Source organism: Falco biarmicus, chromosome 6 (assembly GCF_023638135.1).
Source record: "Falco biarmicus isolate bFalBia1 chromosome 6, bFalBia1.pri, whole genome shotgun sequence".
In the NCBI taxonomy this organism is placed as follows: domain Eukaryota; kingdom Metazoa; phylum Chordata; class Aves; order Falconiformes; family Falconidae; genus Falco; species Falco biarmicus.
Genome location: NC_079293.1, coordinates 85,766,969 through 85,782,496, shown reverse-complemented (window position 1 = coordinate 85,782,496; position 15,528 = coordinate 85,766,969). Strand labels below are relative to the sequence as shown.

Sequence of the window (15,528 nt, the reverse complement as noted above, 5' to 3'; positions counted from 1 at the left end):
AATGTTTTAAGTATGTTTACATGTGAGCAAAGAATGGAATTCACCAAGGTTAGTTTGCTTAGAAGCTACCTATCAACCGTTAAACGGGAAAAAGATTTGATTCCTGCTGATGTAGCTAGAAAACTGATATATGGAGAGCATCTTCTCTTTAATAAAGATTTGAAATATCCAGCTATCCAGGTATTACCTTAAATAGTCTGTTGGAGACCTTTTGCAGCTTTTAAGTTGCAGGTTGAACACTTAAAGCTAAGGAATTACAGCATTAATGTGTTTTGTGGAGTTTCAGTTCTACCCCTTATGTGAGCAGATTTCAAACTTTGAGTGAGCAATTGCATAGATTACTTTCACAGTTTGTCGACAGCAACTTCAGATGCACTTGAGCTTAAAGGAATAAATAATTTCAGAAGGAAATTTTGCCATTTATGCTTTCTCACAAGAGGGGGTATATTTTGCTGCCACTATTTGCAATTGCCCACTGGGGATATGCCCGATAGCTCTACAATTGTAATGTGTGTGAGAGATATAGGCACTGTTAGAAGTGTTTCTGGTAGGGATGAGGAAATTAACTAATTCCATTGTGGAAGACACACGTAGAAGTTTCTCTGGAACACCAGTATTCAAGAAAACTGCCTGAGGCTGCAGCTAGGGATAGAAAGGGATACTAGGAAGATGAAAGATAAGGCACAATCTTTTCCTCACACGTAACAGGATTAAGTATATTTAACTTCGCAAAACTGAGACTTGGAGTGTGATTACTCTTGATAAATGTTTTGAGGTGTAGTATTCGCAGAGGAAGGAAGGTTACTGATACTGCATGACAGTGCTAGAGTAAGAATAGGTGAGTGTGGTGGTGTCTGAATTTCAGAGCTTTTGACTGCTTTCCTCAAGGGTCCTGGGTGCCTTAACGGTCTGTGTGTGGTTATGTGGTGCTGCAGCCAAGCCAGTAACAGTGTGCTGAAAGATGTGCTGTGGAAACACTCAGTGGAAGCCAATGACTGGCCCCAAGCTGGCCAAAGAAACCCTACAGTCCATCCAAGGTGACCCTCTGCAAGCCACTGCTTTCTCAGTATTGTGCTGCTTTTTTCTACATCCCCATCTTTGCATCTAATGCATATACCATAGGGTCGATGCTTCTGAACTGGCTGTGAAATGAACTTGCAGAACTAAGATGATTATTCACTCAGGCTTTGTGCTTATGAAAGTGGCTAAACTGCTTTGGGATCTGAGATGATCTGGTCGTATTCTTTCCGTCTGTGATGCTCCAATTGAGCTGATAAACCTGCTAGACTCAGATTGTTTGTTGGTGGAACCAGCTCTTGGATGTACTACTTTTAGCCTGCAAAACGAAGGTGATACTAGATGCTTGAATGATCGCTATAATGGAGTCACAGGAAAGTGGAAAACTTGTCACCTCTTCCTTTTCAGAGCCAGATTGATTAATGTAAAAACAATGTAATTGTAATCTGTACTCAGATTTTTAAAAGTCCACCTCTAATGCTAAGACTGTTGTAGGATTATACTGGTATAATACTACAGTTTGGATCAGGCAAAGAAACCATCAGTGCAGTGGTTGGTGTTACGCAAAACCTACTATATGCCACCTGCTTGTGTCCCTGGTAATACAGGAGTTGATGAAGTTCTGTCGATGCAGAGCATTCATGAAATGCTGGTATAGGCTAAGACTTTGTTCTGAGTCTGTTTTGTAGAAGTAAGTGTGTATCTGTGTGCTACTATCGAACAATATATCCTAGTGGTTTAAGGATATAGTTACTGCCGCCTTTGACTCAATCTTTAACAGTAAGACCAGTTGTTCTCTGGGTACCCAGCCTGCTGAGCTGGAAGACAGTAACTGGGAGAAGAATGAAGCCCCCATAATTCAAGGGGAAATGGTCAGTAACCTGCTGCACCACTTAGACACACACAAGTCACTGGGTCCAGATGGGATCCACCCAGGGGTACCGAGGAAGCTGATGGAAGTGCTCACTGAGCACTTTCCATTGTTTATGGGCAGTCCTGGCTAACCAGGGAGGTCCCCATCGACTGGAAGTTAGCAAATGTGACGGCCATCAACAAGACCAGCTGGAAGGAAGATCTGGAGAACTACAGGCCTGTCAGCCTGACCTCGATGCTGGGGAAGGTTATGGAGTGGATCATCTTGAATGTCATCAGGTGGCATGTACAGGACAACCAGATGATGAGGCCCAGACAGCATGGTTTTATGAAAGGCAGGTCCTGCTTGATGAACTTGATCTTCTATGAAAAGGTGACCCACTTTAGTGGGTGAGGGACAGGCTGTGGATCTTGTCTACCTGGACTTTAGGAAAGCCTTTGACACCATCTCCCACAGCATTCTGAAGAAACTGGTTGCTCATGGCTTGGATGAGTGTACTCTATGCTGGGTAAAAAGCTGGCTGGACAGCTGAGCCCAAAGAGCGGTAATAAATAGAGTTAAATCCAGTTGGCAGCTAGTCACAAGCGGTGTTCCCCAGGACTCAGTATTGGGGCCAATCCTGTTTAATATCTATGAGGGGATTGAGCGTGCCCTTGCTAAGTTTGCAGATGATACCAAGTTGGGCGGGAGCGTTGATCCTCTCAAGAGTAGAAAGACTCTGCAGAAGGATCTGGACAGGCTGACTCAGTGGGCCAAGGCCAGTTGTATTAGGTTCAACAGGGAGTAGTGCCAGGTCCTGCTCTTGGATCACAACACCCCCACACAACGCTACAGGCTTGGAAAGCTGCCTGGCAGAAAAGGACCTGGGGGTGTTGGTGGAGTGCCGGCTGAACATGAACCAGCAGTGTGCCCATGTGGCCAAGAAGGCCAAACAGCATCCTGGCTTGTATCAGAAACAGTGTGGCCAGCAGGACCAGGGCAGTGAGTGATTGTCCCCCTGTACTTGGCACTGGTGGGACTGCACCCTGAATCCTGTGTTCAGCTTTGGGCGCCTCACTACAAGAGGGATGTAGAGGGGCTGGAGCATGTCCAGAGACAGGCAGTGGAGCTGGGGAAGGGGCTGGAGCACAAGTCTTATGAGGAGTGGCTGAAGGAACTGGAGTTGCTTAGCCTGGAGAAAGGGAGGCTGAGGGAGGACCTTATTTATCACTTTCTACAACTGCCTGACAGGGGCCGTAGGCAGGAGGGGTCGGTCTCTTCTCCCAAGTAACAAGCAACAGGACAAGAGGAAATGGCCTCAAGTTGTGCCAGGGGGGGATATAGATTGGATATTAGGAAAAATTTCTTCATGGAAGGGGTGGTCAAGCATTGGAAAAGGCTGCGCAAGAAACTGGTTGAGTCACTGTCCCTGGAGGTGTCTAAACGACATTGCTTAAGGACATGGTTTAGTGGTGGTCTTGGCAGTGCAAGGTTAACAGTTGGCTTTGATGATCTCAAAGGTCTTTTCCAACCTAAATGATTCTCTGATTATGAACTTATTCATAGAAGTGTACCTATTTTTGTAAACTGTTCTGATTATATTATATTGGTAACAGCATTTGATTGTATGCAGACACACTTGTGTGCATACTGGAACTGGATAATGTAAGTCTTGCTAATCCTTGTTCTTTGCTCCTTTATAGACAATGAATGATTTTGACTATTTAAAACTGCTGGGCAAAGGCACGTTTGGCAAAGTTATCCTGGTCCGAGAGAAGGCTAGTGGGAAATACTATGCTATGAAGATTTTGAAAAAAGAAGTCATTATTGCAAAGGTAAGGAAGGTTATATTTTTAATATCAGGTATTTTTTTTTCTTTAATGGAATAATCAACCAAATCAACCAAAAATGGAATACTTAAGGTATTTAATTTTTGATGGTAACTGAGTTTGATTGAAATATGTGTATATCTTCAGAAAATAAGAATACAAAAAAGCATGTGTACCTATTTTACATACCTTTTTCCAGTGTTTTATAATCGAGAGTGTGCTAAAGCATTGAGAGAGTTCACTGAGCAGGAAAATAGTGCAATCCAAGTTTAAAACAAGAAAAAGTGTATTGTGGTATATATTACACACTACAGAAATTTTTCTGCAGGTTTATTAAGATAAATGCAATTAATTTAATATACCTGTGCTCTGTTCCTGCTATGTTAGAAAAGACTGCTGTGCATGGGATTAACAATTTATTTTTTTCAGTTCTTGAGGAACAAGGAAAGTCTGAAGCTGATGTCTGATGGCATCATTTAATCTGGTATTGTCCAGTCACTTAAGCTTGATTAGTTTAGTATTACTAGCTCTTGTGCTTGGTCATAATTTTACTAAGTTCAAACTTGAAGATAATCTACTCTCAGCTTTGTTTCTAGCAATTATGAAGTTTTGAATCTCACCTGCACAGAACAAGTTGAGAGCAAAGAACCTACATGCTTTTGTCACCATGAGACACAATTAAAAATAATCCCAATTATTAAGTACGAAGGGTTTTGAAGGATGTGAATCTGACTGAGATTTTTGAGTGCTTGAGGCTGACAATAACAGTATTCATTCATTAAAACAATGTGGATGGGAACTGCTGTATTTTACATATATTTTATTCTAAAATATTCTTCAGATTTTTCTAATTTTCCTTTCGGCTTATGGAAACAGGGTTTACAGAGTTTTGCAGTCTATGCTCATCTGTCTGCCTGTCACTCACTTTCTAATGACTTTTGAATGTGTTGATCAATTTCAATAAAATTTGCTAAGAGGAGTAGAAACCTCAAAGACAATTATATTTCCTTGAGTTTCATTTAAACCAGCCCTGGTGTAGGGGGAGAGACTTAAATTTATGTCTTCAGCAGGGAAGAGACTGACCAGCGAGTTCTGTGTGCCCTTGGCAGCTGTCTCGTGTGCATTGGCAGGGTACTTGGTGTGTGCATGATTTGTACTAACAGCAGCTAGAGTGTACTTTTTCTTCTTACTGCATCTAACGATAATGAGGAAGAGGCGGTATCACTGCTGTGTTCTCCTGATTCTGCGTGGAAAGGAGGATCTCAGTGGTCCTCTTTGTAAAGCTATAAATGGCAGCAGTCTCTGTGGGTCGCCCTGTGGGTCTCAGAGTCTATCTGATTGCTGCATGCTGTGGCCCAGTCTCCAGCCTGACATCCTTCCCCAGTGCTCTGCTGATACCTGGCACCCAGGGGGTCCTCAGGGGACTCTTACGTCTGACTGCTATGAACTCCTGCTCTGCTGCTGCTCCTTCATACCCTTCCAGCCTTCGGAGCATTTCAGCTTGCTTCTTTGTATCAATAAGTACAAAACACATTTTTGAATTATAGGATTTCTTTTTACTTTGCTGGCTGCTACAATAGCACTGGATTTTTAGATGGGTTAAAACTGATTCTCTGATAACTTTGTGTCTCTGTTGAGTGAAAATTCTTGTTCATAGAAGTATGTGTAAAGCTTGAGAAACTTTGAAGCTATCAGGGATGCAACTGTTTATTGATTTGAAATATGAAAATGGAAAGCTAGCTAGGTGATAGATTGGGCAGAACCTGGCACTCCCTGAAGCAAACCAGGGTCTGTTTTTCTGCCTGTTTGTAGACTAACAAGAAGATAAAGGTGTGAGGAAAGATGCCTTTCATCCTGTGATGAAAATGGGAGCACCTCAGTCTTTCAAATTTTACTTCCTCAGAACTGCTATTTTGTTTTGAAGGAAGTTTCTCTAAGTCTTCCATAGTGTGGTTGTATATTGATAAGAAACTGATGAAACAACGAAACAAAGACTATGCTTAGATCTTCGCAAGTAGTGTGGTCACGTTTTTTCCCCTATAGTCACCACATACCAGTTTTTCCACTCCTCCTCAAACTAAAAACTAAAGCAGGCTTGAGCCTGAGCTTAGCTGTCTAGCCCAGTCCTTGACTGAGTATGTCATGGGGATTTATCAATAACATTTAGCTCTGGAGATCAGTGCTAAGGATACAGTCACTAGGTAGAATAGTAATGTGATATAATATACACTGCAGAAGGTCATACCTTTAACGGCATAATATGAAGCAGAAAACTGGTGCATTGACAGCTGTATCTAGAAACTTGTATTACATCTGCCCGTTTCAGCCTAAACCTGGCAATCCTAAATGTTTGTGACAGATTAATATTACACTTACCAGGAAATTGCTGCCATTATTAAAAACTTCTGAGGCAATGACGGAAAAGCTGGCCATTGCCAGCTTTTTATACCCCATATCTGTTGAAACACTGAGGTTTAAAAGTAAGTAAATAAATAAAACTTTAGGCTTGCTTTTCTCCTTGAAGTGTGTTTATTTTTCCCCCAGTACATGGTTGTAATGTATGTACTCAGTGTTGCGCTGCTGTTCAGCTAAACGGCATCGTAATTTATTACCACTACCTCTGTTGTTGTTGTTGAACTTCCTATTTTGACAGTTTTCGAAGTGTAATTTAAAACTCCTGACATCTGTGTTTACTTTCTAGTTTAATAATACCTTATCTTCAGAGTCTGATAAGCATGTGTAGTACAGTAATATATTGGTATTATTTGTAGCAATAATAAAGTATACTCTGACTAAATACATTTACTTCTGCATGTTTATGGTTGAAGTTTGAGTCACACCAAGTTAGTCTTCAATTTTGTGTAATATAACACTCAGCGGTAGCTTAGCGCTACAGAAAACAGCTAAAGCAGCTCAGCGGCTCTCTGGCTTTTAGGTCCGGCCCCTGGCAGCCTGGGGAGGGGGGATTCGCTGCATGTATTACATGCAGAATTCCATAAAATGACTGTGTATTCATAATATGAACCTCCCAAGTGCCCTGCTTTTCTCCCTAGCCCTCAGGGGCCGCTCACTGTTGTGGCGCTGGGTGAGCGCCCTCTTCCCGCCATTTTGTCCCCCTCGCCCTAGCACAAGATGGCGGTGTGAGGGGCCGTAGCCCTGCCCCTGGGGCCTCGCTGTCCCCTCTGGGCTGCTGCTCACCTCTGGCATGGCGGGGCTGGCCAGAGGGCCCAGGCTGTGGCCAGACCAGGGGACAACCACCCACGAGGGCCGCGTTAGTTTCTTTCTCTCCCTTTGGCGCAGCATTTTCTTTAACCTTGCCCGTCCTGGCTCGCAGATGGGAGAGCGTCACAGTCTCTCTCTGAGTTGTCCCTTTCTCAAAATCTGTCTGGAAATGGGCCAGGTATTATGTGGACATCTCCCACCGCCATGGAGGTGGCCGGGGTCCCGCCTGGCTCCTGAGGGCCGCCCAGTGCGGGAGGGAGGGAAGCACAAACGCCAAACCAAGCAAATGTTTCAAAACAATTTCGCTTAACGTTAGGCTAGATGAGACTAGGCTTTAGAGTCGGTGACTACCTGTGTATGTTTCCTGCAAACGGATCCCGTCGCTCTGTAGGTAGGTTGTTCAGGTGATTCGTACCAGAGCTGCAGAGCTGTGATGACTGTATTTTTAAACTATCAAATCCGTTATTAGCATTTCTTCCTTCCCTGCATTGTCTGTAAAGTTAAAGGCTTCATTTTACAGCAAGAAAATAAGAAAAAGAAAATCAAATAAAATATGTTAAATTATCTTTTGCCAAACCTTAAAACATTTTCTCAGAAAACGTGAGTTTTCTTGTTTGTTTCAGGTTTGTTCCATTTTCCAAAACTGTGCTGTAGCTTTCTTTTTTCGAAAGTGTTGACCTTTCCCTTGTAATTAATTAAATAACAATTTTATATCTTAATTCAGACCTACTTCTTCCACTCTTGTTTCTCAGGATGAAGTGGCTCATACTCTTACAGAAAGCAGAGTATTGAAAAACACCAGACACCCTTTTTTAACAGTAAGTATTAGGAATTAGTTTTTAAGTACATGAGCAAATAATTTTCAGTATCATTTGTATTCCATTATGAACATAATTTATACGCAAATCCCAAAGTCCTTCTCATGGAGATTTGTAAATAAGTAGTAGCTATCCGGTGCTTATACGATATCCTTTACCAGAATATGTATTGAAGGGTTCAGAAAGAAAGCTTCTAATAATTTACCTGCATTGAAAATAAATTTAATTGTAGAATGTAACTGTTGTGCAATTGTTGTGATTTTTATATATGAATGCTTTTTCAGTAAAGGTTATTGATTTCACATAGTGTCAAGTAAGAAATTTTTACCAAGAAAACTTAATTAAGAATTCAATAAAATGGTAAAAATACCAATTTATTCAACATAAGTAGCCCACGAAGCAACAAAACTTGGACCCTACTACCTCAATGTCTTTGTCTTTATATAGTTAATATTTAATAGCAGGGAAATATTGAAAAGAGGATGAAAATGTTGACATTAATGTCAAATTATGATTAATAGTTTTAATTTTACAACTGACTTCTTTCTGTAGAAGTAATTCTGATTCCTCTCCTTTGAGATTGTATTAGAAAATCCTTTTGTTGATTTCAAGAGATAATGCTGTATCTCAAGATTAGGGGAGATTTTTTTCTTTTTTGCGTTAAAATATCAAAGTATAACATCAAAGCTTTCCTATTTCAAAAATCATAAACCATTTAGAAAGCAGAGGATTGCATTCACATTGCTTGGTCAAAACATTCTTGGAAATTCAGTAGACAGAAATGAGATCCCCTGAAGTTTCTTAAATTAGAGTGCAAAGGTAAGCAGGAATAGGCATAATTACCATCAAATCATGCAACACCGTTGCTGCAGTTGTATCTTCATGTCTTTCTGGTATTATGAAACAAATCCTGTAAGGAGGCATGCAGTATTTAAGTCACTTGAATCTCATTATGAATTTGTTAACTGTAGTTCTACTGCATTTTGTTTCTTTTAGGTCAAGCCCACATCTGTAGATTTTCTTTGGTGGTATTTTTCCCAGCAAAATCAAATCAACATTGATAGGTCAAGAATTTTAATTATGATAATAACATTTGTTAAAATTTCAAAATTGTATGTAAATAGATGTATTAATTTGGCACTCAAGTGTTTTTAACATTGCATAGTATGTAAACCCAGAGATTCTTTGCTTTGGAAATGAAAGCAGGCTGCAGGTTAAGATCACTTTTCAGATTTCTTTTGGGAGAAATTAATAAGAATATGGTAGTCTGTCCATGGGCATTGTTGAAGTGGACATCATAAAAATATGATGAGTGAGAATAGCTGGTACCATGTAAGGCAGTCAGAAATGCAGTGTAACATTGTGTATTTTAGTAGCTACTTAGTATTATATTACAACAGGCATGATTTTTTTGTATCAATGGCCATGTGGCAGAGATGAGGGAAGACATGCAGGTTTTTGTGTTAATTTATTTCATGCTCCAGATAGGAAGTTACACTTTTAATTACTCTGAAAGTTCTCACCAAGTCAGAATTGTCTGCATAAGAGGATAAAATTAAATTTTGTTACAGTTGAAGTGCAAGAAATCGTGTTAATACAAGATGATAATTGGTTTGGTTTTGCTGTTTTCTTTGCAAGTCCTTGAAATATTCCTTCCAGACAAAGGATCGTTTGTGTTTTGTCATGGAGTATGTGAACGGAGGAGAGGTAAGTTTAAAAAAGATGTTCTGCACTTGTAATGGTAATTCTGTCTCTGGGTTACACTTTTAAGTTTTTCTTGGCTTTTTTGCTTTGTGTAGTATCTTTGACCTTTTTTTTTTTTTTTAAAAAAAAAGTTTTTAAAACTTTTATTTAAAAAAAATGTAGACATGTTTTATAACTATGCTGTCAAAAGTAGTTCCTATAATGGAAAAATTAGACTATTGTATCATGAAAGATAATTGCATGGTAGAGAAATAATTATGAATAGCATGTTGTTTCATCCTCAAGCATGTTATAGCATGTTCTAGCATGAAACAGTCATAATCTAGTTTAAACATGGAAAAATAATGATGAGCAGTCTTATTTTTGTCCTGATGTGAGGTATGTGCTCTCTTCATTGTTGTAGCCATTGCAAATACCTATGAGAAAAGAGTGCAGTGTTCATATTTTTCACTGCTGCTGTGTCCTTCCCTTGCTGTGTACTCTGGAAATTTCAGTTTAAGTGCTAAACTTCTTAAGGGGGTGTTAGCCTTAAGCCATTGCTGTCCTCCAGCTGTTTACTAAAGAACGGAATATCAAAAACTATATCCATCAAATGGAATTAAAGAGAACTGCAATCTAAGAAGAGGGCTTTTATCTGCCTTTTAGGTGCTGTTTGCCGTTTGTATCTTGTTACAACATGAACTAGGGGTTTTTCCTTATTTTGTCTACTATATGCTGCATAAAAACGTTAAGAGACTATGTGTTCCACTAGCTTTTTTTATCAGAAACTGTTTCTTCATTCAGGAATTGCTGCAGCATGGTACCATGTTTTGCATTGTCCTTCTGCTGTGTTCTCCTACAATAAAACTGTCTTCAGCTGTAAGCCTAATGCTTGAGCGCCCCCAGAGCGCCTGTCTTGCATTTGTTGTTCTGGCAGTTTCTGGGTCCTGTCTGAGGGCCATTTACATCCTATCTCATCCATGGCTGTCTACCAGCCCTGGCTAAACATGCAGCTGTAGGGTTCTCATATGGGAGGATGGCTTGTTTAACTCAGTATGGCTAAACCCAGTTCTGGACGTCCCTTCATGGCTAGGTGAGCTAGACACAAAGATCTCCCTCAGCAGTGATGGGATAAGAGCATCTCTTGGTCACTCAGCTGGCTTATTTGACATTGAAATATCACCAATATTAAGTCAAGGCTATCTTCAATGATTTTTAAAGTGATGTCTTAGAAAGTAGCTAATAATTCTTAGTTTTCTCTGTGCAAGACCTTACTGCATTTCTGTAATCTCAGGGGATGCACTTTGAAAGTATGTTTTTAGCATCAGCCTGTTGTTTAGATACTCATCTTTTTGAAAGGTACCTTTCTGTCCTATTTGAATACAGAGCAGAGTCCACAGAGAATGTTTTTGACTCCTTTCTTGTGATTGAGGATACTCTGACACCGTGTTTTGATCGGGCTTGTATCTTGCATTCCTCTGCATTGGGTGGTGCACTCTTGTGCCAACTGCTGCAAACATCTCGTGTCATGGGTTTCTGGGTGGCAGTCTGCTTTTGCTTATCGGGATTTGAATAATTGCAATGTACTGTGCCAAGAGTGGGTTGCTTTATAACAGGTACGGTGCTCTTGTTTGTCAGTGTTGTTCATGTTGTTTGCTGATGGTTCCCTAATTCTGTGACGCTAACCATAAATTTTTGCCACAGTGGGAAATAATGGCCTTTCAGAGTTGGCAGTTTTCTTTGAAGAAACTCTTTTGATATGCTTACGTGCTTCTCTCTGACTAGAGATCTAGAAGTTGGACAAACTGGCCTTTTAAATAGGCAAACCTTTAATCTTAGGAAATTTTCCTGTGAATTCCAGACTTTAGTCACTGTCTGCTAAGCAATACAAAGGACTTAATCTTTGTAAAACTACCCTTGTTATTAACTCGAAACAACTGAAAATAAGCTACACAAAGTTTAGCCAACATTTTTGCCGTTTGTAAGTGTATGTCCTGTATGGTACACAGACTTTTCTTTTGCTGCTTCCCTCTACTGTTTTCTCTGTGTTCCAAGGAAGTTCATTTCCCTACAATGGTTTCTTACTGTTGAAGGTGTTGAAAACTCATCTTTTAATTATATCCTTCCAGTGGGAAATTGCCTCTAGCAGTACTATGTTGCTTTTGATTCTTTCCAGAGCTGTACTACCTTAAGTGTGTTTCTGTTTAAAATTCTGTTACATTAAAGATTTCCTTTCAATTAAACAGTTGTGTCTGGGTCAGTTGCTTGGGAATTTTCATGGACTACACCTTTCAGGAGCACATTACCCGAACAGTCCTTCAAAGGAAGGAGTTCTTGAAATTTGTGTCTGTATTCTTGACTCTCATCTAGGTGAAAGCAAGAAAATGCCACAATTTAGGCTGTTGCCCAACTACAGTAGTAAAAAGTGTAGTCAGTACTGGGGGTCTTGAGTTCCTGTTCCTGTGGTTGGGAAGGAAAACAGTCAAGGAAGGGGTCACTGAATTACTGAATTTCATTTGGGAGGAGAAGAAATCATGTTAAAATGCTTCTAAACATGAATCTTTAATACTGATGAAAAATCCAGATCCATGTTGAATTTAATATCCCACCAGAATGGTACCAATTTATCGTTGCCTTACCTTGCCTATGTAACTTCTCATTATTTAGCTCAGTTAATAAAGGAACACAGTATAATGAAAATGTAACTGCATCAGTTATATTTACACTGTATGTGTTTCTTTACAGTGTACAAAGTATTACTGTATGGAATTCTCTTTTGACTTCCTTTAAAAAAAAAACCAAAACCTATTCTGTAGCTAAATATATTAAAGCATTAGAGGGTTTAAAAATATATATATATATAAAAACATTAGAGGATTTTTTTCAAGAATTTTTTCAGATGGAAATATTGACTATGTTTTCCTTATACTTAGAACTTCTACTGTTAATTTTCTGCTGCTTAAGGGCCCAATCTTGAAAACTTTGTTGTGGGCTGAAAGCTTAACTTTTTCATTTTTTAGTGTTGCTGTTGGACTGTCTGGATTAAGTGCTTAGCCATGTCTATTGATCATAAACTGTGTTGCAGTATAGAGCTAGAAGGATACTTCCACCATTGTGATTATATCTCAACTCCTTTGTTATACTGAAGGAATTACATTAAAGTGGCTTTAAGGCATTGAAATTTGATTTTAGAAAAAAACCAACACTCATCTGGCTTAGTTGAGATGACCAAATTCCAGTATCGGGACTTTGAAATGGCAGATTTTATGCATGTGTCGTAAAAAAAATACAGTTTATCGTGCAATACTGCATGGGTTTTTTGGTTCAAAATACAGAATATTAATGTAAATATTTTTAAATAAGTAAAACTATCAGTACTTGCAGATGAACACAGGCCTACTTGAAAGAAAAGAATACCCCTTCATTTTTTTGTACATTTTTTGCTGTCCTTGTCATATCGACATTTTGAAAAAAAAGTCAGTCAGTATTGATGGTTTTCCTGCTAGTATGGATTTGCCTACTCTTCCTTTTGTGACGCCTGTAATTTTGAGTACTATTTGATTGCAGTATGTTAGTAGTATGTTACAGTATTCCCCCAACTTCTGGGTCGCACAGAATGGTGTAAACTGTGGTATAAACCCCGATGTTCTAAGAATGGCTCTTTATTGTTGGAGAATACTTTTGGACTGTACTGTGTGCTTCTCATTTTTTATTTTCCAGTATTTTGCTGGTTGAAAAGCTTTAGGAATGAAATCTATTACATACATTACTCTGCAAAGTGCACTGATTCAGCTGACTAATAAGTTGATTAACTTCCTTGCTTTGCACTTTCAGGATAATTCCAAATTCTGTACTTTGTAACAAACTTAATTGGTAATTATCTGTATAATAAAATGAGACTCTACAGTTTGTTCAGATGGTTTCTCCACTCCAGAATTCTCAATCTCTGTTCTGCTTGGCTTTCTTTTTTTCCGCAGCTCTTGCTTCAATTCATTAGGCAAGAGAGAACTAAATGGTTTGTTCTAATTGAACAAGTGCTGTTACTGTCTAGAAAAGAAGATAGAATATACAACCTACCTAATGAAAAATGACTGAATATTGGTGTAAGCTTTGTCATTTTTATCTTGGCTGTGTCCCATTTTGTTTTCCTAAACCACGAAAATGAGAGAATGTTCCTTAGCCTAAAATTATGATAGTGCGAGATAAGGGTACTATATTTATTTGGGTATAGAATGTCCCTAGAAACAGTATAAAGTCTGAAACAATAAACAAATAATTCAAAACGTCAAGGCTGCTACTGCAAATGCTTTGCAAAAGAGTCAGATCAATAGTCAAATATAAAATGTGTTTAATTGCAGAGCTGCACAAACCTGATATACAACAGCAAGAAGCAGTCATACAACTTTCAACGTGCTAAATAGGTCAATAGCATGTGTAGAAGTTTAATGTATTGATTGATATAAGGTTGTGTGTTTTATATATGTGGCATGCTTGGATGTGCAGTTGAATATACTTTTAGTTTTGATCTTTGTTTTCATTTGTTAAAAATTTTCCATTAACATTTTTTATTAGGATAAAACCCCACGGCAACATTGTTGTTCAGTTTTTAAATAAAGGCGTACCAGGAAATTTATAGCTCCAGTCCTCACTGTAACTATAGCACCCTCAAGTATGCCATCAAAAATGTTATATGCAAAATGGCTTTCCTTGTGCCAAAGCTATTTTGATTGCAATTCCAATGACTTTATAGCACATACTTAATAACTGTAAATCAATAAATAGTGCACATGTTGGAAGTGTTTTTCAGAACCTTCCATCAGATTCCTTCTTTTCCTTCTCTGACTTAATAAATCTGATCTTCATGTTCTGACAATCGTAAACAGAGCCTGGTGGCACAATTATTTCATAATAGTGAACCAAATACGTAATTTGTTGAAAATAATGCTGTAATCTCACTGAATTAGATGTTTCTGTTATCATTTTAAAAATAACTTTAGAATTTTTAGCATGTATTTGAGTGTAGGAATTTGCATTTAACATACATTTTTATATCTGAATGTACATTCTTCATTAAAAACTAGCACGTATTGTTTGATGACAAGTCTGTGAAGTGCTATAATAATACGAAGAATGCTTATGAAGAATGACTGTAGTTAAACGTCTGACATTAAAATACACTGACTTGGGAACTCAGTCTCTGGCAAACACAGAACTGTTGCTAGTTATTTCTAGCTGGTCATTTTACTTTGAAGTTAGTATTTTGAATTAATACTGAGAATATTTTGTTGGAAAGAAAACACTAAAGGAAATAAACTTGTGTTGTGTTAATATGTCAGGTTATCAACTCACAGATTCAAATCGGGACACTTTTTTGTGGGAACTAATAAATCTGTTGCTGGCTAGTATCCTGAGCTGTTAGAATTTTCTAAGGCTTTGCTGCTCAGCTACTGGATCCATCTCTTTCATAGAGAAAATTGCAATAGTCCTCTCATATAGATAGGAATGTAGGGCTAATTGGAGATTATATTATAAATTTCTCAGCTGTGTTTTCTATTTGTACACATTATAAAGTGATCTAAAAGTTGACCTTTATTTTGAATTACTTTGACTCCATCCAAACAAATAAAACTCTTAAAAATGAATGATATTAGCTCATTATTTACGAAAGAGACTACAAAACAGACATAAACACATAAATACTTAAGTTTTGTAGTTTGCTTTATTTGGATTAAAATCTACTTAGCAGCATTTGTTTCCTATTTAAATCTTTCAAAAAATGTGTGGAAAAGGCCCCACAAATTGAGAAATTGATTTATTCTTTTCCCAGTCTTATGACATGTGAGGCACTTCATGAAGGCAGACTTAGTTGCTTAGTCTTGTGGTTTTCTGTTTGCGTGGGCAATTAAGCAGTCCTCAGTACAGAAAGCCGGTTACTACAGGGAGGGCTGATGTCACCGCCAGGATCAGTGCTTCAATGGGGAAAAGAGCAGCAGGAGCAACTGAAATACCTACAGAATAGTGATCCTCCTTCTCATGCAGGCATTCCATTTTTGTACAGGGTGTCTTGAGAATTCAAAAAGAAACTGAAAGGGGAATGCAGATATAA

At 38.6% G+C, this 15,528-nt stretch overlaps 1 protein-coding gene across 4 annotated transcripts in view; it reads left to right on the top strand.

Annotated features, from left to right (window-relative positions):
• The window catches only part of AKT3 (AKT serine/threonine kinase 3), a 162,077-nt gene that overhangs the window by 103,794 nt on the left and 42,755 nt on the right, over positions 1 to 15,528 (top strand). For all 4 annotated transcript variants that reach the window (XM_056344203.1, XM_056344204.1, XM_056344205.1 and 1 more), the window contains 3 exons: positions 3,574 to 3,705; positions 7,674 to 7,739; positions 9,378 to 9,446. In XM_056344203.1, coding sequence (XP_056200178.1) covers positions 3,574 to 3,705; positions 7,674 to 7,739; positions 9,378 to 9,446 — 267 coding nt within the window. The remainder of the gene's footprint in view (positions 1 to 3,573; positions 3,706 to 7,673; positions 7,740 to 9,377; positions 9,447 to 15,528) is intronic.